The sequence below is a fragment of the Aegilops tauschii genome, chromosome 6 (genome assembly GCF_002575655.3).
Source record: "Aegilops tauschii subsp. strangulata cultivar AL8/78 chromosome 6, Aet v6.0, whole genome shotgun sequence".
NCBI lineage: Eukaryota > Viridiplantae > Streptophyta > Magnoliopsida > Poales > Poaceae > Aegilops > Aegilops tauschii.
In genome coordinates this window covers 264,616,168-264,643,754 of record NC_053040.3, presented here as the reverse complement: position 1 = coordinate 264,643,754, position 27,587 = coordinate 264,616,168, and the positions used below count along the sequence as shown (strand labels likewise).

The window sequence follows — 27,587 nt, the reverse complement described above, 5'->3', positions numbered from 1 at the left end:
TCAGATGCAAAAGGTATGACGATTTTGGAGATACCGATGTTGACAGCAAATTATAAAATGGCATGAAACATAATGGAAACGGCCTCGGATGGAAAAAGTTTCAACATGAAAGTTCTTCTTGTCGAAATGGACGATTTTGATATAAAAATCGTTCCCATCCAAGATTGTATGTGAAAGTTACAGCCGAAACTGTGCGCCGCAGCACTACGGGACCGGGTCATCCAGGCCAGGGTCCATATCATCCGGCCGGAGGCCAAATAAACGACCCAAACAACAGAAGCTAAAAGGTGAAGTCGGATGATCTGGGTGCAGACCCGGATGATCCGGGTAAAGGCCATCCGTGCAAGGATCCGCACGTCCAGACAACTTTTTTCTACTGCAGATGTTAGAAAACAGCTCGAAACACCCTCAAGATGACTTCAAATCGGAAAGTGTTCAACAACAAAGTTGTGTGTCTCATCGAAATGGTTGATTTTGATATAAAAATCATCTTAATCCGAATTCATATGAAAAAGTTACAGCCCGAGTAGTGACCTACTGTCAGAAAACTGAGCTTGGCCGGATCATCCGGGCCGAAGGTCGTGAGAAGTCCGAATTTGGTTAGATTTTGATCATTTGGACTGCAAGACAAGTCATTTTCTTGTACGGGAAGTCCATCCGCATGTTACATAGACAAGAGATGACGACCGATTAAACAACACACAATCTTAAACAACACACAATCGAACAAATCAATCTATCATCTTTTATCTTTACTTTTATCTCTCTCCCTTGTTCTTTTTCTTCCTCGTTCTTCGTGAAGGAGGGCAACGATCCACGAGGCCCTAGGGGCGATCAGGTCGACCTAGGGCAGCCCATAGCCGCCGCGCGCCCTGACGGGGTCTCTCCGGGCGTGTGGGGTTTCGGGTGTACAAAAGCGCCCTCGAACTGCTTGCGTACCGCGCTTCCGGCTGGGTCTCCTTCGACGTGAGCTGCGGTGCATCATTCCCGGCGTCGACGGTACACGGTGACGTTTTCGTGTGCGAACATAGCCCATATGGCTACAGATATCTATTTGACAAATCGCAGAAGACATGAGCCATGCATGAAATCTTATCGTGGAGAGCATTTCAGTACACATAGATGATTTCATCCTGATAGGAACTAAGATCCATGTTCCTATGTAGATAAGCTTTGTAATATGGACGGATATCACCACGCATCGTGACTAAAAAATACTATCAACTATACTTCATCTATCCTTGTCTACGTACAGTACTGTCAATCACTGGTCTTCGGCAAGTACAGAAGAGGAATTGTGTGTGTGTGTGTGTGTGTGTGGGGGGGGGGGGGGGGGGGGACTAGAAGAACATCTGCTTGAACTGCTGTCTTCAATAAGAGTACTACCATTAATTAACTTTATGCATTGCTTCTTCATTTTCAAGTCAGAAGAGGAATCCTGTAATAGCGAGAAGTACCTTTTAGAAAACTATGTGTTTTTGCTCTTTTACCTAATTTACACAAAAAGGGTCAAAACAAAAAAGAATCTATTTGTAGGACTCTATTTTCTGTAGAAATTCAACGAATCAATTATTTGAACTGCCACAAAAGATTTCACTAATTGTGTGTGGTGAAACTGATAATGGTTGGCTCTTACCTTGTTAGTGATCTCTGAATGTGAAGGAGCTGAGGAACCAGTAGTTTTTAGTTCCAAGTCAGTTGCAACATCACCAAAATCATCATTTCTCCCTCCACAGCTTGCTTGCTGAAGTGAAGGTGACTTGCTTCTACAGCCTTGTGCAGGAGAGTGGGATCGATTACTACTTGAAAGCAGAACTGGAGTACTGAACTGGCTAGATGGTTGATCACTAGGAGCATGACAGGATTGACTATATGCCATGTAAGGAGTACATGGATTCGAGATGGCTCCTAAAGTTTGATTTTGGAAGAAGGGGCATGGCTGAAGCTGTGGATGCATAGTTACAGCACCAGCGGGTATAGGAACTTGGAGCGAGAAGGGATATGATGGAGGTGGCCCAATGAGTACAGAAGGCTCCATTGTAGTGCACGGGTATAACATTTGAATACGTTGCTGATAGTGGTTGTTCAAATTATCAACATCAGACTTCAGCGAAGCTTTTTCACTCCGAAGCTCATTTTTTTCTTTAGTCAACTACAATAACCAGAAAAAAAGGCAAATTAGAAGTTGAACTTTTCTGCGGCTGATATGCTTCATAGGTTACCTCACATTCTTCTTCAAAGAGAGAAGAGTATTCAGCTTTAAGCTTGTTTACTTGAGAAGTCAAATCCTTGAGCATCTGAACTGTATCACCAAGAATAGTAGCCTTATCATGCCTGGGCCGATCTGGGTCTGCATATTTGAACATGTCGCAAACATGAGATCATGTGAAAAACACAGCACCCCCATCCCCACGAACACGCAGAAAGAAAGCAAACACTTCGGTAATTGTAATCAAAAAGATGCAAGGAGCCCTTGCAAAAAAAATTCAAGAAAACGTAAGAGCTTTGTATCTCAATGAAGGGCAACAGCCAGGATTACAACACAACACCCTACGAGATAGATTCTGAAGGAATAATAGCCGCAAGACCCAGAGACCCCACGTTCACCCATGGTCGAGCTTCGGCCCGGACCATGTCGAAGAGGCTAGCGATGTTGGGTTGTGCACCGTCGCAAATGACCACGTTGTGCTGCTTTCAAATCCAGCAAGCCGCGATTATGACCACCATGGAGGTGCCCTTTCTCACAGCGGTAGGAGTGGATAGAGCGGCCTGCTGCCACTAATCTGAGAAGGACTCACCGGCGTCCAGGATAGCACCTCGTAACAAAGGGTCCGCGAAAAGGAACACGCGGTAAAAGGTGATCCCGGTAAGAACTTCACCTGGGTGTGGGGGACAAGACTTCCAACTAAATTCCCGAGACACCTGGAAGAATTTGTTGTAGCAAGTCACGGAAGTGTACTGGCCGTCCTGGGTCCACCGCCACTACAAGACATTTGGGGAAGTCGAAAGCTGTACACGACGATTAGCTCTCTAGACTTGGATGTATTGCCACAGCGCCAGGGGTTGATTGTGTTAGAGGAGCATCTTGTCTGTGCTGCATAGCTCAAGGGGTGAATATATATTACAAGGAAATCTAGACTAATATGGAATCCAGACCAATACTAATACTCCTTAACAATCCTCTCAAATGTAAAGCTTATGCAATAGCATTGCATTCGAAGAAGTATAACACTAATCCATAATCCACGTCTTGATAGTGTCGTCGTAGCACGGAGTCTTCAAATACCTGTTCAGTCAAGCCAAAAGAGGAATAGAAGAAGCATGTTGCAAAGATCATAGCACAAGAAACCGGTGGCGAAAAAAGCTCGGCAGCAAGAGAATAGGCATAGATCAACGACAATGCAAAATGAGGCCACATCTATATCTATACATAATACTAAAAGTAGGAAGATTTCTTAGTTCTCCTTCCGTCACCCCTTTATATCTGTTAATTTTGTGTTAACCATAAAGATTGACGGATAAGATTTAAAAAAAGGATCGTTTCTTGCGCGTGGCCCGTTTACTTCAGATTTTTACATCGCGTTTTCTAAACTATCGCTAATAAAAACAGAGCCCGCAAGCTGGATGCTGGGCGTGCGCCCATGCACAAGGGGAACGCCCACTTAGGAGAGGACGGCATCACTGTTAAAGTATTTCCTTTTGTTCATATCACATGTAATAGGAATGTAATCCTACCGAATCCTTGTTGTATATTTCGGTTGGGATCTCTTTGATTCACCTTGATTAGCAAGGCATGTAATTCCTATATATGTGAATACAAGGCGCCCTTCAGGTGGCGTGAATTGCACAGCAATACTAGTTTTCTTGGTATCAGACTACACCGATCCATCCTCTCCTTCTCTCACGTCGCCAGCCTCCAGACCTCTCGCCGCCACACCATGACCACCTCGTCCAGCACCAGCAGCTCTCTCTCCTCCCCGACGTTCCCCGCCACCACCAACACCACCACCGGTGCCATGATCTCGGCCGTCCTACCCGCTGCTGCGTCGCCGGCCGTGAACGTCGCCAGCGTGCGTACTCACGTTCCCGTCACCCTAGACCTCCATGCTTCCAACTTCACCAAGTGGAGGATGCTGGTTCGCGTCCTTCTCGGCAAGTACGATCTGCTCTCCCACGTCAACGATGTCACTGCCGAGGCGGACCGCACCCCGGACTGGACTCGTGAGGACTATATTGTCCGCTCGTGGCTTTACGGGTCCATCTCCGACGAGATTCTGGACATTATTATGGCGGAGGACCAAACTGCTCAGGAGGCCTGGACGCTCATCTCCAATCTTTTCCTGGACTATCAGTTGACCCGCGCGGTCTACCTCGAGGCGGAATTCCGCGGCCTCGCCCAAGGCGATCTCTCCATCACCGCCTACTGTCACCGTCTAAAGGCACTCTCCGACGCCCTGAGCGATGTCGGCACTCCCGTCTCCGACCAAACTCTCGTCCTCAACTGCCTTCGAGGGCTCAATCCGCGCTTCTCGGACATCACGACTATCGTGACTATGCAGAACCCTCTTCCGTCTTTCAGCCAGACGAGGTCCCTGCTGACTCTCCGCGAGACTCAACTCGCGAACTCCATCGCGATTGGGAACCAGACTGCCCTCTATGGCAGTACGCCCTCCCACGGCACCGGCGGCTCCAACTCCTCTGGTCACCACCGCGGGTCGGACCGCGGCGACGGCGCTCGACACGGCAACAACAACGGGGGCAGCCCCTCTGGTGGGAGCCGCAACGGCGGCAACTGGAAGAAGAAGAAGTCCGGCGGCGGCGGCAACACTGGCGGCGGATACAGTGGTGGCGGCCGCTCCAGTTCTCTCGACAACAACTCCCAGCGCGGGGCGTCCTCCTCGATCGGCCCCTGGGTCTGTTTCAACCCGTATACGGGGCAACAGTTCCAGGCGGGCCGCAGCCGTTCCAGGCCCCCATCATGACACGGGCTAACTCCAGCGCAGGCCTCCTTGGGCCGCGCCCTCCAGTGCTGCCGCCGGCCCAGGCATTCACCTCTCTCGCGCCCCTGCATGGCCAGGCGTTCAGCACGAACGCTCCACCGATTCCCGGCTACGGCGGTGCACCAGTGTGGGACTGCTCGGCTCTTCTTGCTGCCCTGGACAACGCGGCTACACCCTCGACCGTTGGTGAGTGGGTCATGGACTCCGGAGCCACCGCACATATGGCCTCCGACCCCGGTATGCTCCACACTCTCGTTCCTTCCTCCGCTTCTTCTACTGTCACCGTGGGTAATGGCTCCACCTTGCCCATCTCTCACACCGGCGGCAGATCTCTCAATATTTCTGCTCGCTCTCTTCTTCTTCGCAATGTCTTAGTTGTTCCTACTATTGTCAAAAATTTACTTTCCGTTCGTCGTTTCACTATTGACAATCTTTGCTCAATTGAATTTGACCCGTTCGGCTTTTCTGTGAAGGACCTTCGTACCAAGGCCGTGATTCTTCCCTGCAATAGCCTCGGCGACCTCTACGTCTTCCCATCCGCGGTCCTCAACCACCACGCCCATGGACTCCTCGCCACCACCACCACCGAGCTATGGCATCGTCGCTTAGGTCACCCGGGACGCGACGCCATGTCCCAACTTCATAAGAACTCCTTTATCTCATGTAATAAAGCAGCCACACATGTTTGTCATGCATGTCAACTTGGCAAACACGTGCGCTTGCCCTTCGCTAGGTCTACTTCAATAAGTGTCGAACCTTTTAAGTTGATTCATTGTGATCTTTGGACTTCACCGCTTTTGAGCAATTCTGGTTTCAAATATTACCTCATTATTGTCGACGATTTTTCCCACTTCATGTGGACGTTTCCCCTTCGCCACAAATCTGAAACCGCCAACACTCTACTTAACTTTGTTGCTTATATACGCACACAGTTTTCCCGGCCTCTTGTTGCTATGCAAGCCGACAACGGAATCGAGTTTCTCAACTCCACGGTCACCAACTTCTTCTCCACCCACGGCATTCACCTTCGCCTCTCGTGTCCGTACACGTCTGGCCAAAACGGCAAGGCCGAACGTGCCATCTGCACCATCAATGACGTCGTTCGTACACTTCTTTTCCAGTCTTCTATGCCACCTTCCTACTGGGCCGAAGCCCTTGCCACGGCCACGTATCTTGTCAACATTCGCCCCTCCCAATCCATTGGCTTTGCGGTGCCCTACATACGCCTCCACGACATTCCACCGAACTACGCCGCCCTCCGCGTCTTCGGTTGCCTCTGTTATCCCAACCAGTCTGCTACGGCCACAAATAAACTCTCTCCACAGTCTACCGCTTGTGTCTTCCTAGGATACCCAAGCAACCACAAAGGCTATCGCTGCCTTGATATTAGCACTCGTCGAGTCATTCTGTCCCGCCATGTGGTATTTGACGAGACCATATTTCCCTTCTCCTACTCCCAGGAGCGTCCAACTGATCCCATCGCCGCACTTGATTTTCTGCTAGACCTAGCAGTCACGCAGCACACACCAAACCTGCATGCATCCTCGTCTCCTGCCATGCATGGCAACAGCAGCGTTGCACCCACTCCTAGCCCCACGCCCCACAACGCCGCACCCGGGGCCACGCCTCGCAATATCCCGCTCAGCTCCCCAGCGCGCCTGCAACCCACCCAACCACCCAGGTTTCCCGCGCGCGCGCAACCCGCCCTGCATGCGCACCCACAACCCGCCATGCATGACGGCTCTTCGCCTTCCTCCGTGTATGACCGGCCAAACACAACTCCTGCCGTGGTTTCTACCCGACCAGGTCCACCACCTTCTCCCTCTAGCGCCGCATCCAACTCTAGCGACCCATCTCCTCCGGTTGTAGTTCACCGGCCTCCGTCACCATCTAATACCCATACCATGGTCACTCGAGCAAAACGTGGTCTCTTCCAGCCCGTCGACCGTCTCAACCTTCATGTTTCCCACTCGACTCCTTCTCCTATTCCTAAAACATACCGGGGAGCGCTACATGACCCGCACTGGCGTCGTGCTATGAACGAGGAATTTGATGCTCTTGTTGCTAACTGGACGTGGTCTCTTGTTCCACGTCTTCCTCGTGCTCATGTTGTTTCAGGAAAGTGGATCTTCAAACATACATTTCACTCGGACGGCAGCCTTGCACGGTACAAGGCGCGATGGGTCGTACGTGGCTACTCTCAACAACCAGGCATTGACTTCGACGAGACTTTTAGCCCTGTTGTGAAGCCCGCCACGATCCGTATTGTTCTCAGTCTTGCCGTCTCCCAGTCCTGGCCGATCCACCAGCTCGATGTTAAGAACGCATTTCTCCATGGCAATCTTAACGAGGAGCTTTACTGTCAGCAGCCCCCAGGCTTCGTCGATGCTCGCTGCCCAGATTATGTGTGCCGCCTACACAAATCTCTCTACGGTCTCAAGCAGGCGCCGCGTGCTTGGTACCAACGGTTCGCACTGTTTGCACATCGGCTTGGCTTCATTGCTTCCAAGTCGGATGTCTCTCTGTTCATCTACAAGCGTGGACACGATCTTGCCTACATCCTCTTGTTGGAAATATGCCCTAGAGGCAATAATAAATGGTTATTATTATATTTCTTTATTCATGATAATAGTCTATTATTCATGCTATAATTGTATTGTCCGGAAATCGTAATACATGTGTGAATGCATAGACCACAACGTGTCCCTAGTAAGCCTCTAGTTGACTAGCTCGTTGATCAACAGATAGTCATGGTTTCCTGACTATGGACATTGGATGTCATTGATAACGGGATCACATCATTAGGAGAATGATGTGATGGACAAGACCCAATCCTAAGCATAGCATAAAAGATCGTGTAGTTTCGTTTGCTAGAGCTTTTCCAATGTCAAGTATCTTTTCCTTAGACCATGAGATCGTGCAACTCCCGGATACCGTAGGAGTGCTTTGGGTGTGCCAAACGTCACAACGTAACTGGGTGACTATAAAGGTGCACTACGGGTATCTCCGAAAGTGTCTGTTGGGTTGGCACGGATCGAGACTGGGATTTGTCACTCCGTGTGACGGAGAGGTATCTCTGGGCCCACTCGGTAATGCATCATCATAATGAGCTCAATGTGACTAAGGCGTTAGTCACGGGATCATGCATTGCGGTACGAGTAAAGAGACTTGACGGTAACGAGATTGAACAAGGTATTGGGATACCGACGATCGAATCTCGGGCAAGTAACATACCGATTGACAAAGGGAATTGCATACGGGATTGATTGAATCCTCGACACCGTGGTTCATCCGATGAGATCATCGTGGAACATGTGGGAGCCAACATGGGTATCCAGATCCCGCTGTTGGTTATTGACCGGAGAGGCGTCTCGGTCATGTCTGCATGTCTCCCGAACCCGTAGGGTCTACACACTTACGGTTCGGTGACGCTAGGGTTGTAGAGATATGTGTATGCGGAAACCCGAAAGTTGTTCGGAGTCCCGGATGAGATCCCGGACGTCACGAGAGGTTCCGGAATGGTCCGGAGGTGAAGAATTATATATAGGAAGTCCAGTTTCGGCCACCGGGAAAGTTTCGGGGTTACCAGTATTGTACCGGGACCACCGGAAGGGTCCCGGGGGTCCACCGGGTGGGGGCACCTATCCCGGAAGGCCCCATGGGCTGAAATTGGAAGGGAACCAGCCCCTAGTGGGCTGGGCGCCCCCCATGGGCCTCCCCCCATGCGCCTAGGGTTGCAAACCCTAGGGTGGGGGGGACTTCCCCCTTGCCTTGGGGGGCAAGGCAACCCCTTCCCCCCCTTTGGCCGCCGCCCCCCTTGAGATCCCATCTCTAGGGCCGGCGCCCCCCCAGGGGGCCTATATAAAGGGGGGAGGGAGGGCAGCAACGAACAGCCTTGGGCGCCTCCCTCCTCCCCTGCAACACCTCTCTCTCGCAGAAGCTCGGCGAAGCCCTGCCGGAGACCCGCTACATCCACCACCACGCCGTCGTGCTGCTGGATCTCCATCAACCTCTCCTTCCCCCTTGCTGGATCAAGAAGGAGGAGACTTCGCTGCACCGTACGTGTGTGGAACGCGGAGGTGTCGTCCGTTCGGCACTCGGTCATCGGTGATTTGGATCACGGCGAGTACGACTCCGTCATCCACGTTCATTGGAACGCTTCCGCTCGCGATCTACAAGGGTATGTAGATGCACTCCTTTCCCCTCGTTGCTAGTAGACTCCATAGATGCATCTTAGTGAGCGTAGGAAAATTTTAAAATTATGCTACGATTCCCAACACCTCTTGTATGTGGACGACATTGTCATCACCGCGTCCACGGACGAGCTCCTTCGACGTCTCACACAGCAGCTTCATGCAGAGTTTGCCATGACAGACCTCGGCACCTTGTCATTTTTCCTCGGCATCTCCGTCACTCGGACCTCCTCTGGCATGGTCCTCTCTCAGCGACAGTATGCGCTGGATCTTCTGCAGCGCGCTGGCATGATTGACTGTCACCCGTCGGCCACCCCTATTGACACTAAGTGCAAGCTCTCAGCTCAGGATGGCCTTCTTCTTTCCGATCCCACGGAGTATCGGAGTTACGCTGGTGCTTTGCAGTATCTCACCCTGACACGTCCAGACATCGCGCACGCGGTTCAGCAGGCATGTCTGTACATGCATGCACCCCGAGAGCCTCACATGCACTTGGTCAAGCGCATTCTCCGCTACATCAAGGGCACCCTTGATCTCAGCTTGCATCTCTCCAGCTCATCCTCGGTGGCACTTACTGCTTATTCTGACGCTGATTGGGCGGGGTGTCCTGACACTAGGCGCTCCACGTCTGGGTACTGCGTTTATCTTGGTGATAACCTCGTCTCTTGGTCGTCTAAACGACAGACCACCGTGTCTCGCTCGAGTGCCGAGGCGGAGTATTGCGCAGTTGCTCATGTTGTGGCCGAGTGTTGCTGGATTCGTCAGTTGCTTGGTGAGCTTCATCACCCCCTGACGACCGCTACTGTTGTTTTTTGTGACAACGTTAGTACTGTCTACATGGCCTCTAATCCGGTTCAGCATCGTCGCACCAAGCACATTGAGATTGACATCCACTTCGTGCGGGAGAAGGTGTCGCTTGGTGAGGTCCGGGTTCTTCATGTACCATCCTCGCATCTGTATGCTGACATTATGACAAAAGGATTATCCTCGCAGCTCTTCTCCGAGTTTCGTTCCAGCTTATGCTTCCTACCATACTACGCACAAGCTGAGGGGGGATGTTAAAGTATTTCCTTTTGTTCATATCACATGTAATAGGAATGTAATCCTACCGAATCCTTGTTGTATATTTCGGTTGGGATCTCTCTGATTCACCTTGATTAGCAAGGCATGTAATTCCTATATATGTGAATACAAGGCGCCCTTCAGGTGGCGTGAATTGCACAGCAATACTAGTTTTCTATCACCCCCGCCATGGCACGGCTCGCCGGCATGGTCGTTGTGGACGTGCAGGACGAGGTCGAAGGCCCGCGAGCTTGCGCCCAGAGCCAGCGCCAGCGATGCATCACGAGCCGTTGAGCTCTCAAATCCTGACCAAGGAATTCATCGACGACAAGTACAACATGACCAACCAGAAGGACGTTTACATGAGCAGCGTATCATCCAGGACTGGCAGCCGTAGTCGTCAGATCTGTCGGCCGAGAAGCACCACCTCCATAATCCTTTGATGCCATTGGAAGCACCTCGAAACATGTGTGGGTAGCGTGGCGCCATTGCTCGTGTTCAATGCATCGGGGCAGCGCGAGCTGGGTCCATCCGACTGCCGCCACTAGCCATTATCTTGTGTTCCGTGGATTGCTTGGTGGAGAAGAGGTGGAGAAACGCTGCTTGGTTGGTGGGGAGGAGTTAACCTGCTGATGGGGAAGAGCCATCTGATGGGAGGAGCTGGATCCATGCATCTGCGAGGGGCAGATTGGCGGTGACCAGGTAGATCACATGGGGAATTTTTACAGAGGAAGTTTGCAGCTGGTTGTTTGTTTTTAACAGAGAGAGCTATTTGTGGGGATTTAATAGAGAATAAGAGATTGGGTGAGAGAGCTGCCCTTTGATAGATTTTTCGAGAAAACGCAAAAGACTCTTTGCGTTTCATTTCATTGAAAAGATGAGAAGATACAGTCCTCCTAGGAGGTGGTGGTTACATGGGTTAGCACCCTATCAGTGAACATCCCAGTTAGTGGGAAGGACTACCCTGTGGCCCAATGCGCCGGCTTGTGCCCAACACATGGCTTCGGCCTTAATCCTATCTACGAGTGTGTGAACCGAGGGGCGCGCATTCTCGAAGACGCACTCATTGCGCTGCTTCCAGATCATCCAAGGGACAAGCATGGCGATGGATTGCAGGCCTTTCCGTAGCACATGTGGGGTCTACCCTTTCGTTCGTTGCCACCAGTCTGTAAGGGTGGGCTCATTGTTCGGCGGTTGAGAAGGTATCCTCGCCCAAGCCAGTACGTCGTGCCAGGTTTGCCGCGTAAACGGGCATTCTAGGAGCAGGTGCCGCATCGACTCTAGGGCCTGCTCACAAAGGAGGCATCGTGGATGGTGCTGTAGGCCGCGACGGGCGAGTCTTTCCGCCGTCCAACACCGGTCCTGGCTGGCCAACCAGTGAAAGAAACGGACGCGGCGCGGTGCCCAGCTCTTCCAGATAAGCTTCCAAGAGGGGCATTTCATGGACCCGTGGAAGGTTGCAGCGTAGCATGACCGTGCCGTATCCACTAGCTGTCCATCTCTAGAGCATTCGGTCAGGCCTGTGTGATAGGCTGATGTGCTGCACGGCTTGCCAAAGCCTCAGGTATTGGCCAATCTCATGAATCCCTATCACTCCTTGTATGTCACGAGCCCAAGCGTTGCCCGCAAGGCCTGCGACCACCATTCTTGATTTGCGTCGCCGTTGGGGTATGCATTGGTAGAGTGCCGGTGCGAGTTCACGCACGGACTGACCATTGAGCCATCGGTCGTCCCAAAACAGTGCCGCCAGTCCATCTCCAAGCTCCATGGTCGTCGATGCGAAGAACAGCGCACGCTCCTCGCGGGAAAACTGGAGGTCGAGGCCTCGCCATGCGCGGTCGTCGTCCGTGTGGGAGAACCACATCCAGCGCAGGCGCAACGCGAGACAAGCGCGCTCCAGGTCCTGGACTCCCAGCCCGCCGTACTCAACCGGACGGCACACACGTCGCCAGTTGACGTGGCAGTGTCCGCCGTTAGCAGCAGCGCGCCCAGCCCACAAGAAGCCGCGCTGGATCTTTTCGAGCTGTCTCAGGGTCTTCTTGGGTGGCGCAAACGCGAGCAGTTGATGTATCGGGATCGCGGCGAGCACCAATTTGACCAAAGCCAGCCGCCCGGTTTTGTTCATGAGCCATGCTTTCCATGTGGGAAGCCGAGCTGCCACCGAGTCGACAAGGGGTTGTAGTTGGGCGGCTGAGGGGCGACGTAGCGTGAGCGGGATGCCGAGATAAGTAATGGGCAGCTCCGCTTTCGCGCATCCCACCTGATCAATTGTAGCGTCCGCCTCGGGGTCGCCATTGAGGGTAGTGGCAGAGCTTTTGGCATAGTTCACGCGGAGGCCGCTTGCTTCACTAAACAGGGCCAGGATCTCGCAGACGGCCTCCACGTCACCTTGCGTGGCATGGCAGAATAGCATCACGTCATCGGCGTACAGAGATATGGCTGGTATGTCACGTCGGGGGTGCAGCCGCTGCAAGATGCCGACGTCGTGGGCGCGGCTGATCAGGCACCCAAGGATGTCCACGGCGAGCACGAAGAGCTGCGGAGATACAGGGTCGCCCTGACGCAGCCCGCAGCGATGCCAAACTGGCGGTCCCGGCTCTCCATTGATCAGGATCCGAGTGCTCGATGATGATAGCAAGATCACAAGCCACTCCCTGAAGCGAGGTCCGAATCCGTACTGGCCAAGAGCCTCGAAAAGGAAGGGCCAAGATAGGGAGTCGAAGGCTCGCGTCAGGTCTAGCTTGAGCATCACTCTCGGAGCCCCTAGTTGGTGCAGCAGCTTCATCGATTGCTTGACGAGGACAAAGTTGTCGTGCAGGCTCCGTCCGGGATGAAAGCGTTCTGGTTGCGCCTAACCATGTCTCCCAGTCTGGGCGCGAGGCATGTTGCGATTTATACTAAGAGAGAGATAGAGGAGACATCTAATCCGAGATTTATTGATTTTATACATAGAGATTGAGGTTCCAGCAGCTGACAAATGGATAATGTTTTTCATCCGCAATACCCCTCCCCTGGATCCTCCTGTCCCATCTGCCACACTGTTGTAATCCTCTCCATCTAATGATCTCACTACTCTACCATGATTATACATCGAAGACGGACGATGAAGCCACTACCAAGTGGCATCTTCCCATGCTATCAATCGCCTTGAAGATTTAGTTCAGATTGGCACTCTCTTCTTCCAAAACACATCCATATGCACCAAAAATCCAAACATTTGGGTTATCATAGTTTGAAGTACATTTGGCTTATCATAGTTTGAAGGGTTATCATACCCTCATTCATATGCACCAATAATCCAAAAAAATGGGTTCTTTTTAGTTTGTAATCTATATTTTTTCAGTGTATGCCTTAATTTTAGGGAATGATCATTTACAGTGTTTATTCCACAACATGATACATCAATACTTATTATCCCATTGCAACGCACGGGCAATTATGCTAGTAAATCCTACATAAGACAACCATGATCAGAAAGGCCACTGAAATTGTATAGAAATGCCCAGGACTGCTTCCAAATCCAGCAAGACATGATCGACCACCATGGAGGTGCCCTTTCTCACAGTGGTAGGGGTGGAGAGAGCGGTCTGCTGCCACCAATCTGAGGACTCAACGGCAGTAGTGGTCGATTGGATCTAGGATAGCACCTCCTACCAAAGGGTCTGCGAGAAGGAACACCCGGTAAGCAGGTGAGCCCAATAAGAACTTTTCCTATGTGCAGAGGGCAAGACTTCCAACTAAATTTCCAAGAAACCTATGCCACCGCTCCATGGAAGACATTGTTGTAGCAAGTCATGGAAGTGTACTGGCCATCCTGGGTCCAGCACAACGACAAGACATTCCGGGAAGTCGAGAGTTGTACGCGACGAATAGCTCTCTAAACTTGGTTGTATTGCCACAACGCCAGGGGTTGATAGTATTAGAAGAGCAACTTGTCTTTATTGCATAGCACAAGGGACGAATGTATAGTACAAGGGACTTGGGGTACAAGGAAGTAAATCTAGACTAATATGGGCTATGTCGGTATCCCTCGTTGTCCAGTGATTTTTGATGCTACTAACTACACTGAGTTCACTGCCTTTTATGCGCGTTCATATGAATGGCCTTTGTCTCTAGGGCAGAGCACCCTAGGGTCATTACCATGGCTTTGGCTCCATTGTCAAGGAACCCACGCATCACATATCCTAAGATGAATTCTATCATTTATGTGTGTCTACTTGGTTCCTTCTTGGATGATATACTACTTGACTGCTTCCTCTCGTGCATGCATAGGTTTGAGCCGAGCTTCCCGCGAGTCGAGGAGGAGCACAAGCACAAGAGTACCCCTGGACCATCTATGAGGGAAGTGTGGAAGCAGAGGCGGAAGCGCACGACAGAGAAGGAAAAAGGCTGCCCCAACTTCAATAGACGTTCGGCTTCCAACCCGGACATTCGACATGAAGCACATGTAACATTACTACCAAAAAACCGAGCCGGACATTGAGGCCCTCTGACCTTTCGTTCGGCCCCTAGAGGTTATTGTGTGCCCAAAACCTAAGCCAGCTCGGAGCAAAGACCGTGTCAGCAGTTGGATTGTCCGGCTAGCAACCCGGACTATCTCGCCACCAACCAGGACATCCGGCCGCCCCTACCTGCGTGGAGATCAGGCCTTGGGCCATGTATCCCCTCTCTCCCCAACCTCCTCGTCAGGGTTAGCAAAGCATAAATTAGATCTTGAGAGAGCTTTTCTCCTTGTATCTTCTCTTAGAGGAACAAAGACCTCCCAAGTGGAGAAGAACCTTCCATGGTTAGCAAGACCCCCAAAGGGATTACTCCCTTTGGGTTATCAAGATCTTCAATCTCTTAGAGATTGGGGAAGAACTACCCTAGTTATCTTTATTTCCTTTGTTGTTCTTGAATCTAGATGCATCTCTTGTATTGGCTTGTGATTTAGGGGATGCTCAGTATGGATATTGTCCAATTAGTGTTTTGGCTTGTGTTTTCTTGTGGTTTTGTTCCGTGTTCTTCGTGTATCCATCTCCAATTTGTGAAGAATGAGCCACCTACAAGGCTTACCCCGTATCACATTCTTTCTAGTGAGGTTTCCGGTCCACCGCTCCCAGTTCCTCCTATGTCTCCTATTGAAAGTGCGTTAAGTCGACTAGGGGGGGGGGGGGTGAATAGGCGATTTTTATGAATTCTTCACTGAGGAATTTCAGGGTGAGGAAATTCCTAAGCGAAGAACTACTTGCAGCGGAATAAGTACTCAGATGCATACATGACATAACATAAACATGGACATCATGATGAAATGAAAAACAGACAAAGAGTACAGGAAGCATAAGCACAGGATAAAACATGATGAAGACAAATAGACTGAAGAAATTGAACTGAGGAAATTGAGAAAGTCTTCAGTCAAAGTCTTTAAACAGATATGAACAAGCACACAACACAGTAATGAGGAAATGAAAGAGTTGAGGAAATAGAACCAGTAGGCTTGGTGAAGACAATGATTTGGTAGACCAGTTCCAACTGCTGTGATAGTTGTACGTCTGGTTGGAGCGGCTAGGTATTTAAACCTAAGGACACACAGTCCTCACCGTATTCTCCTTGAGCTAAGGTCACACAGACCCTGCCCAATCACTCGTGGTAAGTCTTCAGGTGACTTCCAAACCTTCACAAACTCAGTCACTCGGCGATCCACAATTTCCTCTTGGATGCTCTAGACCATAATGCCTAACCGTCTGGAAGATGCACAGTCTTCAAAGGTAACAAGCGTCGGATCCACACAGGATCAATCTCTTCAGTGATGCTCAATCACTTTGGGTTTGTAGGTGTTTGGGTTTGAGTTTTCCTCACTTGATGATTTTCGCTCAAAGTCCTCGGAGGATGGGATGCTCTCAAATGACAAGTGTCAGTTTCTCTCGGAGCAGCCAACCAGCTAGTGGTTGTAGGGGGGCGGCTATTTATAGCCTAGGGAGCAGCCCGACATGATAAGACATAAATGCCCTTCAATGATATGACCGTTAGGTGGGAAGATATTTTGGGACAGCTCGCGCGTAGCACAGCAATGGTCGAAAATTTGACTATCAAATTCCTCAGGGCTATCATGTTCCTCACTTGTAGGCAATCCGCACTGGCGAATTCCTAACTCCTCAGTCAGAACAAATTCCTCAGAGACCAGAAGAACTTCGTCTCTGTCACTGAAGAAATTTGACTGAGCTGCATGAGATTTCCAATGGCTTCACTCGAAGGGATTGGTAGGTGTAGGATTTTGAGTTGAGCATCACTTGGAAATTTTTCCTTAGAATTTCCTCGACCCCCTTTAACAGTACGGTGTTTCCTATGACTCAAGAAAGAGAAAACGAAACTACGAAAACAAAAGTCTTCCCGCTTCATGTTCCTCGAATGAATACCAAGTCTTCAAGGTCACACCAATTTCTTCACTTTCAAAGTCTTCAGTAAGTCTTCAGAAATCCAAAGTCTTCAATCGAAGATATTCATTTTTAGGGGTCGACTTTCTCTGTAAATATCAAACTCCTCATAGACTTATAGACCTGTGTACACTCACAAACACATTAGTCCCTTAACCTATAAGTCTTCAATACACCAAAATCACTAAGGGGCACTAGATGCACTTACACCTACCCCGCTGATGCCAATGTCTCTTGTCGCGTATGCTTCTCAGGCTGGTAAGAATGCAGCTAAGGTTGTTGGTGATGTTGCAGTTGATGCTTATGACCAGCAGGCCTTGAACTATCAAGAGGCTCTTCACACGTACGGTGATGACCTGTCTGCTTACACTTAGTAGTTTGATGATGATGCTCGTGATGTGGTTGTTAGTTCATGGCCGTGTTTCTCTTATGGAGGCGCTTTCCGAGATTCGTGTTGCGGACATTTGCCTTCATGGTGTTGGTTTACTTGGGGTTCCCTCTGTGCTCGCTGCTTGAACCAACTCTTTCACGCTCCAGTGCTCCGCCGCCCATGCCTACTCTTGGTGGTGAGGGTCGCGCTCATACTCATTGCGGCTACTGCAATAGGTATGGTCAACTCGAGTCTGATTGTTTCAAGAAACGCCACATGTGCAACAAGGAGCGCATATCTTCTAGGACTCGTGATCCTACTCCGACACCCTCAGTTGTCTCATTGACCGAGCAGAATATTGAGACTTCGATGGGTGCTACAGGTTATGTGACTGCTGCTTCTGGCACTAAGCGACCACCATCTAAGCTGTCAGGTACATCCCCATGGGTTCTGGCTTATGAATCTTCCTTTCATATGTCATTTGATTCGTCCACCTAGTCTTTTTGTTGTTAGTCAAGATGCTCTTACCACTTATTTTTCTGTTCCCTACCATGAACTTGTTTTCTGTTGGTCAGCTTACTGACTCTGGTTGACGCGTCATTGTTGACATTGATTCTTGTTCTGTTCAGAACTGTCGCACGCATGCTCTGGTTCGGGCTGGCCCTCGCCGCCGATGACTCTCAAGGCTTTTGGAAGTTAGACTGGCTTCATGTTCCTTCCACAGCTACCACTATCGCTAGTCCCTTTGCTTTCGCCGCTTCCGCTATCGGCTCCTTCCAACAGTGGCATCATCGACTCGGTCATTTTTGTTGTTCTCGCCTGTCGTCTTTAGTTCGTCGAGGTCTTCTGGGTCTGTCTCAGGAGATGTCTCTTAAGAGTGTCAGGGTTGTAGGGTTGGCAAACAGGTTCGACTACACTATCATACTAGTGAGTCGGTGTCTTGGCATCCTTTTGATTTAGTTCATTCCGGTGTATGGGGTTCGGCTCCCTTCGCTTTGAAAGGGGGGCATCGATACTATATTATTTTTACAGATAACTTCTCTCGCTACACTTGGCTTTCTTTTTTGTCTTCTCATAGTGAGGTTCTATCTATCTACAAGTGTTTTGCTGCCATGCTTCACACTCAATTCTCTAGGCTTATTCGTGTGTTTCTTGCTCAGCCTGCTGCCGAGTACATCTCCAAGATGTTGCGTTGTGTCCTTGCTGAGTAGAGTACTCTTGCCCAGTCCTCTTGTCATGGTGCTCATGCTCAAATTGTGTGGCTGAGCGCAAGCATAGTCACCTTCTTGAGACGGCTCATGTGTTACCCACCCTGTGAAATTATGTAACAACCCTGCACATTCCTTTGTTTTTGCTTACTATTTAATAATAGAAATATGACTAGGAAATTCTATGGGTGGCCATACAGTTTCATCCTTTCCACTAAGTACCAACTCAAATTGTAACATGCTAAATTCTATTATTATACTTGATTAACATCCACATATCATAAGATATTTTCAAGCATGCATGGGTAGATCATACATGCCAGTCAGAAGTTAAATGTCTTGTCCAACCCACCTATAACTCGCACTCATCAAATAGCCCACACTTTAGACTGCAATACTGCACAGTTTCCAGAAAACACAGTAAGTACTCCCTCTGTAAAGAAATATAAGAGTGTTTAGATCACTAAAGTACAAAGGTTGTGGAGGAGCAACTCCACCTTGCTGCTACAATGTGTACCGCACAAGTGTTTTAGGAACAACTTCAACGTGTTGCGCTAGATATCGCTCTAGAGGCAAATGTAGGCCGATATGGCAGCAAGAGTTCAATCCAAAACTCCTAGAGCACAAGATCTACTCCAAGATCTTAGATAAGAACAGCAAGTTCTATTATAGGTAGTGGGTACATAGTCTCGGTTCAAAATAGAGGTGAGGACCTTTATTTATAGGGCTTTGGGAAGCCTTCACATACTTCTACTTATAGCTGGAATACTCTAGAAAACATTATTTAAGTTTCACCATTCTACTCATAGCTACTCACAACTACAAGACTCTAGAAATCAGTAGGTAGGATAGAAAAGAAAAGAAATACTACACTAGAGTGGAAGTATCTAGAAGTATCCAAACAGATCTGGCATGTGTTTTTCTCTCTTCTTCTTTTTCTCTCATCTATTGTTCCTCATCATTCTCCCCTGGTTGTTTGGAACTCGCCCTCGAGTTATCGTCATAGAGTGCTTCTTCTGGATGGCAGAGAGTCAAGTCCGCAACATTGAAAGTGTTGGATATGCCCATGTCGCTGGAAGATCTATCACATAAGCATTATCATTTATCTTCCTCACGATAGAGAAGGGCCCATACCTTCGCTGCCTAAGCTTCCCCTTGACACCTAAAGGCAACCTCTCTTTTCGGAGGTAGACCATCACCTTATCACCAACTTGGAATAATTTTGGCCTCCTTTTGCAATCAGCAAGTTGTTTATATTTCTGATTTTGTGCTTCGAAAGCACCACGAATCTCTTCAAATAACTCAGTATAATTATCAGCAAAGGACAATGCTGATTTTGAGTTTCCCTTTGATTGTAGCTTCACCAGGTCCACCACGTGTGTTGGAACATTAGTGTAGACACTGGAAAAAGGACTCCTCCCTGTGGATCTATGCTTTAGAGTTATTGTAGGAGAATTCTGCAAGAGATAAAGCCATATCCCATTGTCCCTTTCTTTCTCCACAAATGCAACGGATTAGATTACCCAAAAACTTGTTCACCACTTTCGTTTGCCCATCTGTTTGTGGATGAGCAGTGCTAGAAAATTTTAATTCAGTGCTGAATTGCTTCCACAAAGTGAGCCAAAATGCAGCAGGAAACTTGCTATCATGGTTTGAGACGATGGACCTTGGAACTCCATGAAGTCTGACCACTTCTCGAAAGAATAGGTTTGCCACATGATGAGCATCCATTGTCTTGCGGCATGGGATGAAATGAGCCATCTTAGAGAATCTATCCACAACCAGAAACACATGATCACTTCCTCATCTTGTTCTTGGCAAGCCCAAGACGAAGTCCATAGAGATGTCCTCCCATGGAGCAACATGAACAGGCAAAGGCATGTATGACCCCGAGTTCTGGACTTGGCCTTTGCAGGTTTGACGTATGGGGCATCGCTGAATAAACTTTCCAGCATCTTTCTTTAGTTGTGGCCAAAAGTAGTGAGCTTCCAGGTTAGCGATAATCTTGTCCTGTTATGGTGCTGCTAGAAGGAGGGCGCGAGAGGGCCGGCGGGGGCCTTTTTGCCCACGGCCGGGCAAGAGGGAAGGGATTTCCTTCTTAATTCTTGCTTGATTAGATTGATACATCTCCTTCCCTTATATAGACAGGTTTACTTGACTCCCCAGCAAGGCTTACTTGACCCCTAAGCAAGCGACCCTTATCTCTAATTAACCCTAAGACTAACGGGCTATACCGCCAGCCCAGGCCCATTACGTACTCTAACACTACACCCCACCTGGACATGCAGCTTGTCCTCGAGCTGCAACCTAACCAACTTATAACCATGACTCGACTTAACACAAACCGAACACCTAAAAACAAGCCTTTTACATCTCAGCTTGTTTTATTACTCTCAACCTGAAATGGACTGGGACGCTTTATTTTGGACCCCTGAACATAAAGTGGACACCATCCGCACATCGGACGTGCACGTGTACAGCCACCTGGATCCCATGGACACCATCTGGACAAAAGGAGTGCATGTGTATGGCCACCTGGAAGTGGTCACAAGAGCGACCAGCAGAGGCGCTCTCGTGGCGGCCGGCGGCGGAATGCAGTGGTGCTACGCGGTGCGCTCCTGTCGGTGACACCATGCCTTCTCCCCGCCGGACGGCTGTTGGTCTGCACCGCATAGAGAAGAGTGGAGGGCTTTCGATGGAGAATGGCGAGGAGGGGTGCGCCCCCCCAACCGCCAATGTCGCAGACTTTGAGGTCGCTGTCCGTGGGGAAAACAGCATGCCCGCCGCCCATGGGGAAGACCACATGCCCAAGATACCCGACGCAGCGGACGAGATCGAGGTCCTTTGTGCAGCGAAGCGCAACTAGGAGGAGCGGCAGCTGCAGACCACGCATTTCCCGCACATGCTGACGCGCTGGGATGCCAAGCACAGCAGCCTGCAGCCTCACCGCCGCCGACATGTGGCGGGTAGTGATCCAAGCCGGAAGCGGTGACGGCGACGGCGGGAACTTGATCTGCTGGATGGGGACGCCCTGGTATGGGGGCGGCGCTGATGGGAACGAGGTCGTCGCAGTCCCGTCGTAGGGCATCCCATACTGGTACGAGATGACCGGCGCCGTGGTCACGTCCAAGGGCGGCGGCGGTGGGGGTAGCTGCTGTTGGTGTGGCGGCGGAGGAGGTGGCTGCTGGGGATGCGGCTGGGGCACATAGGGCCCGACGAGGAAAGCCCTAATGCCCGCCACGGCCTGCTGTACAGGATTGCGGCTGTCATCTGCTCCGAGGTGAGGACGAGGGCAGACGACGCCGGGGTAGAGGGTGCAATCGCCCTGAGGATGCCAGCACACCCAATGCCGGTGCGCCTGCTGTGTGGGGCAGCAGCGCCGATGAAGACGCTGGTGGCGGCAGGTAGGTGTGCGGCGGCGGCGAGTGGGAAGAACTCGGTGGAGGGCTGGACATGACCGAATCCGGGAAAGCTAATACCAAATTGTTATGGTGCTGCTAGAAGGAGGGCGCGAGAGGGCCAGCCGGGGGCCTTTTTGCCTACGGCCGGGCAAGAGGGAAGGGATTTCCTTCTTAATTCTTGCTTGATTAGATTGATACATCTCCTCCCCTTATATAGAGAGGTTTACTTGACTCCCCAGCAAGGCTTACTTGACCCCTAAGCAAGCGACCCTTATCTATAATTAACCCTAAGACTAACGGGCTATACCGCCAGCCCAGGCCCATTAGGCCCATTACGTACTTAACATGTCCCGTCCAACATGGCCACTAAGATCACTTGAATGGAGTTCTCTAACCAGCTTGTCATGTAAAGAACTTCCTGGAATGCACAAACGATCATTTTTTAAGAGATACCCATCTTGCACCAAATAGTCATCACCTAATGGTTGGCCCCTTGTGTGCTTTACCCAAACATGGCCAAAGTCTTTGTCATCCTCATACAAATCTTGTATTTGATCCATGCCTGGAAGTTCAGCCTCAAAAGAAGTCAAGAGGCATGCACGGCGACTCAAAGCATCGGCCACTCGGTTAGTTGTTCCAGATTTATGCACGATGAGATAGTTAAACCTCTCGAGATATGGTGTCCATCTTGCTAGCATGCGGTCAACATGTTTTTGATTTCTAAAATGCTTCAATGATTGATGGTCACTATAAACAATGAACTCTTTAGGCAGCAAATAGACTTCCCAAGTTTTCAATGCTCTGAAAACGACATACAATTCTTGTTGATAGGTACTCCATTTCTGCCTAGCTTCACTTAACTTCTCACTAAAGAAAGCAATGGGCTTCCTTTCTTGAGATAGAACAACTCCAATGCCTACTCCACTTGCATCACACTCCAACTCAAAAGTCTTGTTGAAATTAGGTAGCACCGATACAGGAGCTTGCTGAAGTTTTTGCTTAATCTCATTGAAACTAGCTTCAGCCGCTCTGTCCATTGAAACTTTCCTTTCTTCAGGCACTCGGTAATTGGTGCCATGATAGTGCTGAAATTCTTCACAGGTCGCCTATAGAAAGTTGCAAGGCCATGAAAACTTCTTACCTCAGAAATGGTCTTCGGAGTTGGCCATTCTCGGATTGCTTCAACCTTAGAGTAATCAACACGAATACCGTCACATGCTATGATGAATCCTAGGAAAAGAAGTTGTGTTTGTAGGAAAACACATTTCTTTAAGTTGACGTAGAGCTCATTTTCCCTTAGTACTTCTAGCACCTTTGGAATGTGATCAAAGTGTTCATCCTCATCTTTGCTATAGATCAAGATGTCATCGAAATAGACCACAACAAAGTGGGATAAGAAGGGCCGAAGGACTTGATTCATCAAGTGCATAAAGGTTTGCATTTGAGAGCCCAAATGGCATGACTAGCCATTCAAACAACACTTCTTTTGTCTTGAAGGCTGTTTTCCATTCATCCCCGGGTCTAATACGGATTTGATGATATCCACTTCTTAAATCCAGCTTTGTGAACACTCTTGCTTCACTAAGCTGATTCAGCATATCATCCAGACGGGGAATAGGGAATCTATACCTTACGGTGATCTTGTTAATGGCTCTACTATCCGTACACATGCGCCAAGACCCATCTTTCTTTGGCGCGAGCAGGGCTGGTACAGCACATGGGCTATTACGTTCTCGAATGCGCCCCTTTTGCAGTAATTCCTCCACTTTCTCCTTCAATATATCATGCTCTTTTGGGCTCATTCGATAGTGTGGAAGATTAGGAAGACTTGCTCCTGGAATTAAGTCAATCCTATGTTGAATTCCTCTCATCGGTGGTAGGCCTTGTGGCTCTCCAAGTATGTTCTAAAATTCTGCCAATAAACCACGTACCTTTGCTGGAATTTCAACAGTCATGTGCTCTTCTCCTTTTACAACAAGTGCAGCATACAAATCTGCCTCCTTCAAGTCTTCCATAAACTCAGGAGAGGTATGAGAGATGGTTAACATAGTTTTCCCCTCCTCCTTAGAGGTATTACCTTCAGTTTTGTTTGGTAAAATAATGATCTTTCTCTTGTTCCAAATGAAATAGTAAGAATTTTCCTTGCCCTTGTGTGTAGTATCCACATCAAATTGCCAAGGTCTCCCAAGAAGAACATGGCTAGCGTCCATATCAACTACGTCACACAACACATTTGAGCGATAATGCTTGCCCAAAGAAAGTGGCAGGTTGCATTTTCTGGTGATCCTCATATTCACTCCTTTCTTGATCCACCCAATAGTCTAGGGGTTTGGATGATCATGAGTATCAAGCTTTAAATGGTTCACCAACTTCTGGGAGATAAGATTCTCGCAACTGCAACTATCAATCACTAATTTGCATACCTTGCCATTCACTGTGCATTTGCTCTCAAATATTTTCTTCCGTTGTGTGTCATCAGGTTGTGGTCTGGAACATAGGAGACGCTGAATCACACATACCACCTCTTCACCTTCTTCTTGACAAACCTCTTGTCCCTCTACATCTTCAGATTCGTATTCTTCCTCATCGCCTTCACCATCATGGATAGTTGTGTTAACAAATTTCCTTAGTGGGCAACCGCTAGATATGTGTCCCTCTTCACCACATTTATAGCACTTCGGGCCTTCATTGGACTTATCCTTGCTTCTAGTTTGCTTCTGGATGGGTCATTTTGCCTTTGGTGGAGCAGTCTTTTCTTCCACTCTATTAGGCTGACTCCTAGACGAGCCTTCGGCATGAGGATGTGGAGGATATGGAGCCTTAGTCGCCTTTCTTGTCCTCACAAACCTCTCGGCCTTTAAGGCTAGAGCTTGTGCTTGATCAATTGACCAGATTTGTTGCATCATCAATCGATCTTGAATAGCATCATTGAGACCATTGATGTACCTTGCAACTTGTTGATCTTCAGTTTCAGCAAGGTTGCACCTCACTTGTAGCCTTAGAAACTCCTCCATGTAATCTGAAACAGTCCTATTTCCTTGAGTACAATTTTGGAATTGGATAAATAGGATCTGGTCATAATCAGCGGGCAAAAATCTCCCTTATAAGAGGCTTTTCATTTGTCGCCAAGTTCTCACACGAGGTTCTCCTCTCAGCCTACGGCGCTCTTCTTGAACACGATGCCACCATGCACCGGCTCCTCCTTTCAGCTTGTATGCGACCAAAGGAACTCTACGATCTTCCGAAACCTCCATGACCTCAAAGAAAGTCTCCACTTCATATAACCAATCTAGGCGCCCTTCAATATCAACATTTCCATTAAAAGTTGGGATCTCAGCTTTCACCTTGTATGTATCTCTTGTATATGTAGGGTTGGGTACTCTCCGGTATGCGTAGAGATCTGGTTCTTCAAGGATATCATCATATTCTTCATCTTCAGAAGCTTCAACATAAATTGGCCTTCTTGAAGCACGTTGAACAACATGTTGTTGTGGCGGTCTTGCTCCAAGATTACCTCTCCTTCTTCTTAGATGAACATCTTCTTCTTCTTTAGATGAATCACCTTCATTTGTAGCAGGGGGGCACCCTTTCTTATCATCTCAACTAGCTGGTCAAATCTCTGATTAAGATCTTCACGCAGCTCTTTGATTTGTTGTTCTGGAGCATCCATCCTCTTCTCCAATTGCTCCATTGCTTGCTGCAGCTTGCTCTCAAAGAGGACAGCAAGAACTAGTATGGGTCACCGAGGCTCTGATGCCACCTGAAGCAGCACAAAGGTTGTGGAGGAGCAACTCCACCTTGTTGCTACAATGTGTACAACACAAGTGTTGAAGGAACAACTTCAACGTGCTGCGCTAGATATCGCTCTAAAGGCGAATGTAGGCCCATATGGCAGTAAGAGTTCAACCCAGAACTCCTAGAGCACAAGATCTACTCCAAGATCTTAGATAAGAACAACAAGTTCTATTATAGATGGTGGGTACATAGTCTCGGTTCAAAGTAGAGGTGAGGACCTCTATTTATAGGGCTTTGGGAAGCCTTCACATACTTGTACTTATAGTTGGAATACTCTAGAAAATATTATTTAAGTTTCACCATTCTACTCATAGCTACTCACAACTAGAAGACTATAGAAAATAGTAGGTAGGATAGAAAAGAAAAGAAAAGAAATACTACACTAGAGTGGAAGTATCTAGAAGTACCCAAACAGATCTGGCATGTGTTTTTCTCTCTTCTTCTTTTTCTCTCATCTTGTTCCTCATCAGAGGGAGTAAATATCTATATTGTATGTACAAGGGTACACCCAAGAATTCAGCTGGCTAGGATAACAGAACTGCTGCACCAATCAGAGTTAAGTTCATGCCAGAAAGCAGCCAATTTATAGCAACCAGAGGATAATAGGTGTTGGTATTCCATCCAAACAAGAATTGAGGCATTTCCTGATATCAAATGGATACTATTGATGATTCTATATTTTATAAACGTAAAAGTTACTACAGATGGTTGAATAAAAAAACCAAAATTAAGAAAAAATTGACCGGGAAAAGGAACAGGCGAGTTCTTCAAAGGGAGTGACACAATTAGGGGAAGACGAGATTACAAATACTAGACCAACCATGACATCCCTCAAGCCCATCCTGCTAAGAAATTATATCACATAAACCCAAACAGCCATCAGGTCGAATGTGTCAAAAGGGATTGAACCCCAAGCGGTCAAGAAGAAACGAATCTCCAGTCGTCCACAATTACTAGGGCCTCGTAGGTTTTATCAGGTCAAGTAGCTTCCCAAATTTCAAACACATTTTCCTTGCTGAGCTGGAATAGTAGAAATGCTAAGAATTAAAAAAAATGCAGAGATCGTGAGCTTTGCATACCTGCAATTGGATGGTAGTTACGTGAAACATTGGTGTTGTTGTTAGTAGTATAAGGATAAATATGTAAACCCTTCAACTCAACTGCTTTAAAGTAACTGCTCATAGAATATAGTTTTAAAGTATATTTCTTTCTCTATGCGAACTGCAACTTCACACTATATATGTTCCATCAGAATAAATAGAAGCAGCCAGAGCGAAGAAAAAAAATGCCTAAATGTCCTACGAGTAGCAATAATGAAGTTTTGTGCACGAGACAAGCTGCTGCATCATACCAAGTGTGGTTCCCAATTCCATGAACTGCTCATTCAATTTGTCTCGTCGCATTCTCTCACAGTCAGCCTTGTGAACCTTGCGAGCGGTAATCGAACTCTGGGCTTTACATTCCGTCCCTTGACTGTGAACAAAAGAAGGAACAGTTGTTGTCAGCAGATACAATATTTAGATGTATGAGTAGCAATTGTTTTCTATAAAATCTCGTCAGCACGTCAAGGCAAGAGAAGCATTGGCATATGATGAAATTTGTACTGTGGATCTCCATCATCAATTTGCTAATGGAAAATATTTTCACTCAAGCATGTCTTATCCTAGTAGCCATAAATCCTATGCACAAAGATGACTTCTTGGAGTATAAGCGCTGTGTAAAATTTAACTTCGGATAAACCCAACGCGTCATCTAACAAAATAGTGGCATTGCCAACGCTGCAGATATCCACTGAATTCGACTACTGAAGCTGCCGGTTTGCATCATGAAATTAGCATTGCAGAATCGGCGAAACCCATTTCCCTCCAGAACTCCTCATATTCGAGCAAAAAGCTGTTATCAGTTTTGATTGAAGGTCCGGGACCGGAACCTAATTTATTTCAGGTATATAAACAGGAGAATAATGAATAAATAAGAAGTGGCGTGGGCACGAGAACCTGGAATCGGCATGGCACGCGCCATGGTGTGAGTAGAAGAAGCCATCCTCCTGCGGATCCATGGTGGGGGCGGAGACGCGTGGTCGCCTCTTTCCGAGTGGCGAGCCGTGCAAGCACAGAAGATGGATATCATGGGGAGAAGTGTCAA

At 48.5% G+C, this 27,587-nt stretch overlaps 2 protein-coding genes and 1 pseudogene across 3 annotated transcripts; 1 reads left to right on the top strand and 2 right to left on the bottom strand.

The window, feature by feature from the left end:
- The window catches only part of LOC120967011 (uncharacterized), a 101,270-nt pseudogene that overhangs the window by 57,708 nt on the left and 15,975 nt on the right, over positions 1–27,587 (bottom strand).
- On the bottom strand, positions 457–27,587 carry LOC109734626 (transcription factor bHLH121). Of its 2 annotated transcripts, none has more exons than XM_020293831.4 (5): positions 27,440–27,587; positions 26,794–26,915; positions 2,223–2,350; positions 1,637–2,152; positions 457–1,050 (listed from the first exon to the last, which is right to left on the bottom strand). In XM_020293831.4, the coding sequence occupies exons 1-5, from the start codon at positions 27,499–27,501 to the stop codon at positions 982–984; spliced, it is 897 nt and encodes a 298-aa protein (XP_020149420.1). In that variant the 5' UTR covers positions 27,502–27,587; the 3' UTR covers positions 457–981. The 2 variants fall into 2 exon arrangements, with proteins under 2 accessions (XP_020149420.1, XP_073357473.1); XM_073501372.1 differs by lacking the exon at positions 457–1,050 and adding an exon at positions 1,085–1,438.
- Positions 2,882–5,262, top strand: LOC141025619 (uncharacterized). The gene has a single exon (XM_073501371.1). The coding sequence runs from the start codon at positions 3,939–3,941 to the stop codon at positions 4,980–4,982; it is 1,044 nt and encodes a 347-aa protein (XP_073357472.1). The 5' UTR covers positions 2,882–3,938; the 3' UTR covers positions 4,983–5,262.

Bases quoted from the DNA above. Each gene is read 5' to 3' on its own strand.
- LOC141025619 (XM_073501371.1), top strand. From the start codon at position 3,939: ATGACCACCTCGTCCAGCACCAGCAGCTCTCTCTCCTCCCCGACGTTC.
- LOC109734626 (XM_073501372.1), bottom strand. From the start codon at position 27,501: ATGGATCCGCAGGAGGATGGCTTCTTCTACTCACACCATGGCGCGTGC. The intron at 2,153-2,222 runs GTAACCTATGAA...TGGTTATTGTAG, and splicing joins TCTTTGAAGAAGAATGTGAG to TTGACTAAAGAAAAAAATGA. The intron at 1,439-1,636 runs GTAAGAGCCAAC...TCGCTATTACAG, and splicing joins ATTCAGAGATCACTAACAAG to GATTCCTCTTCTGACTTGAA.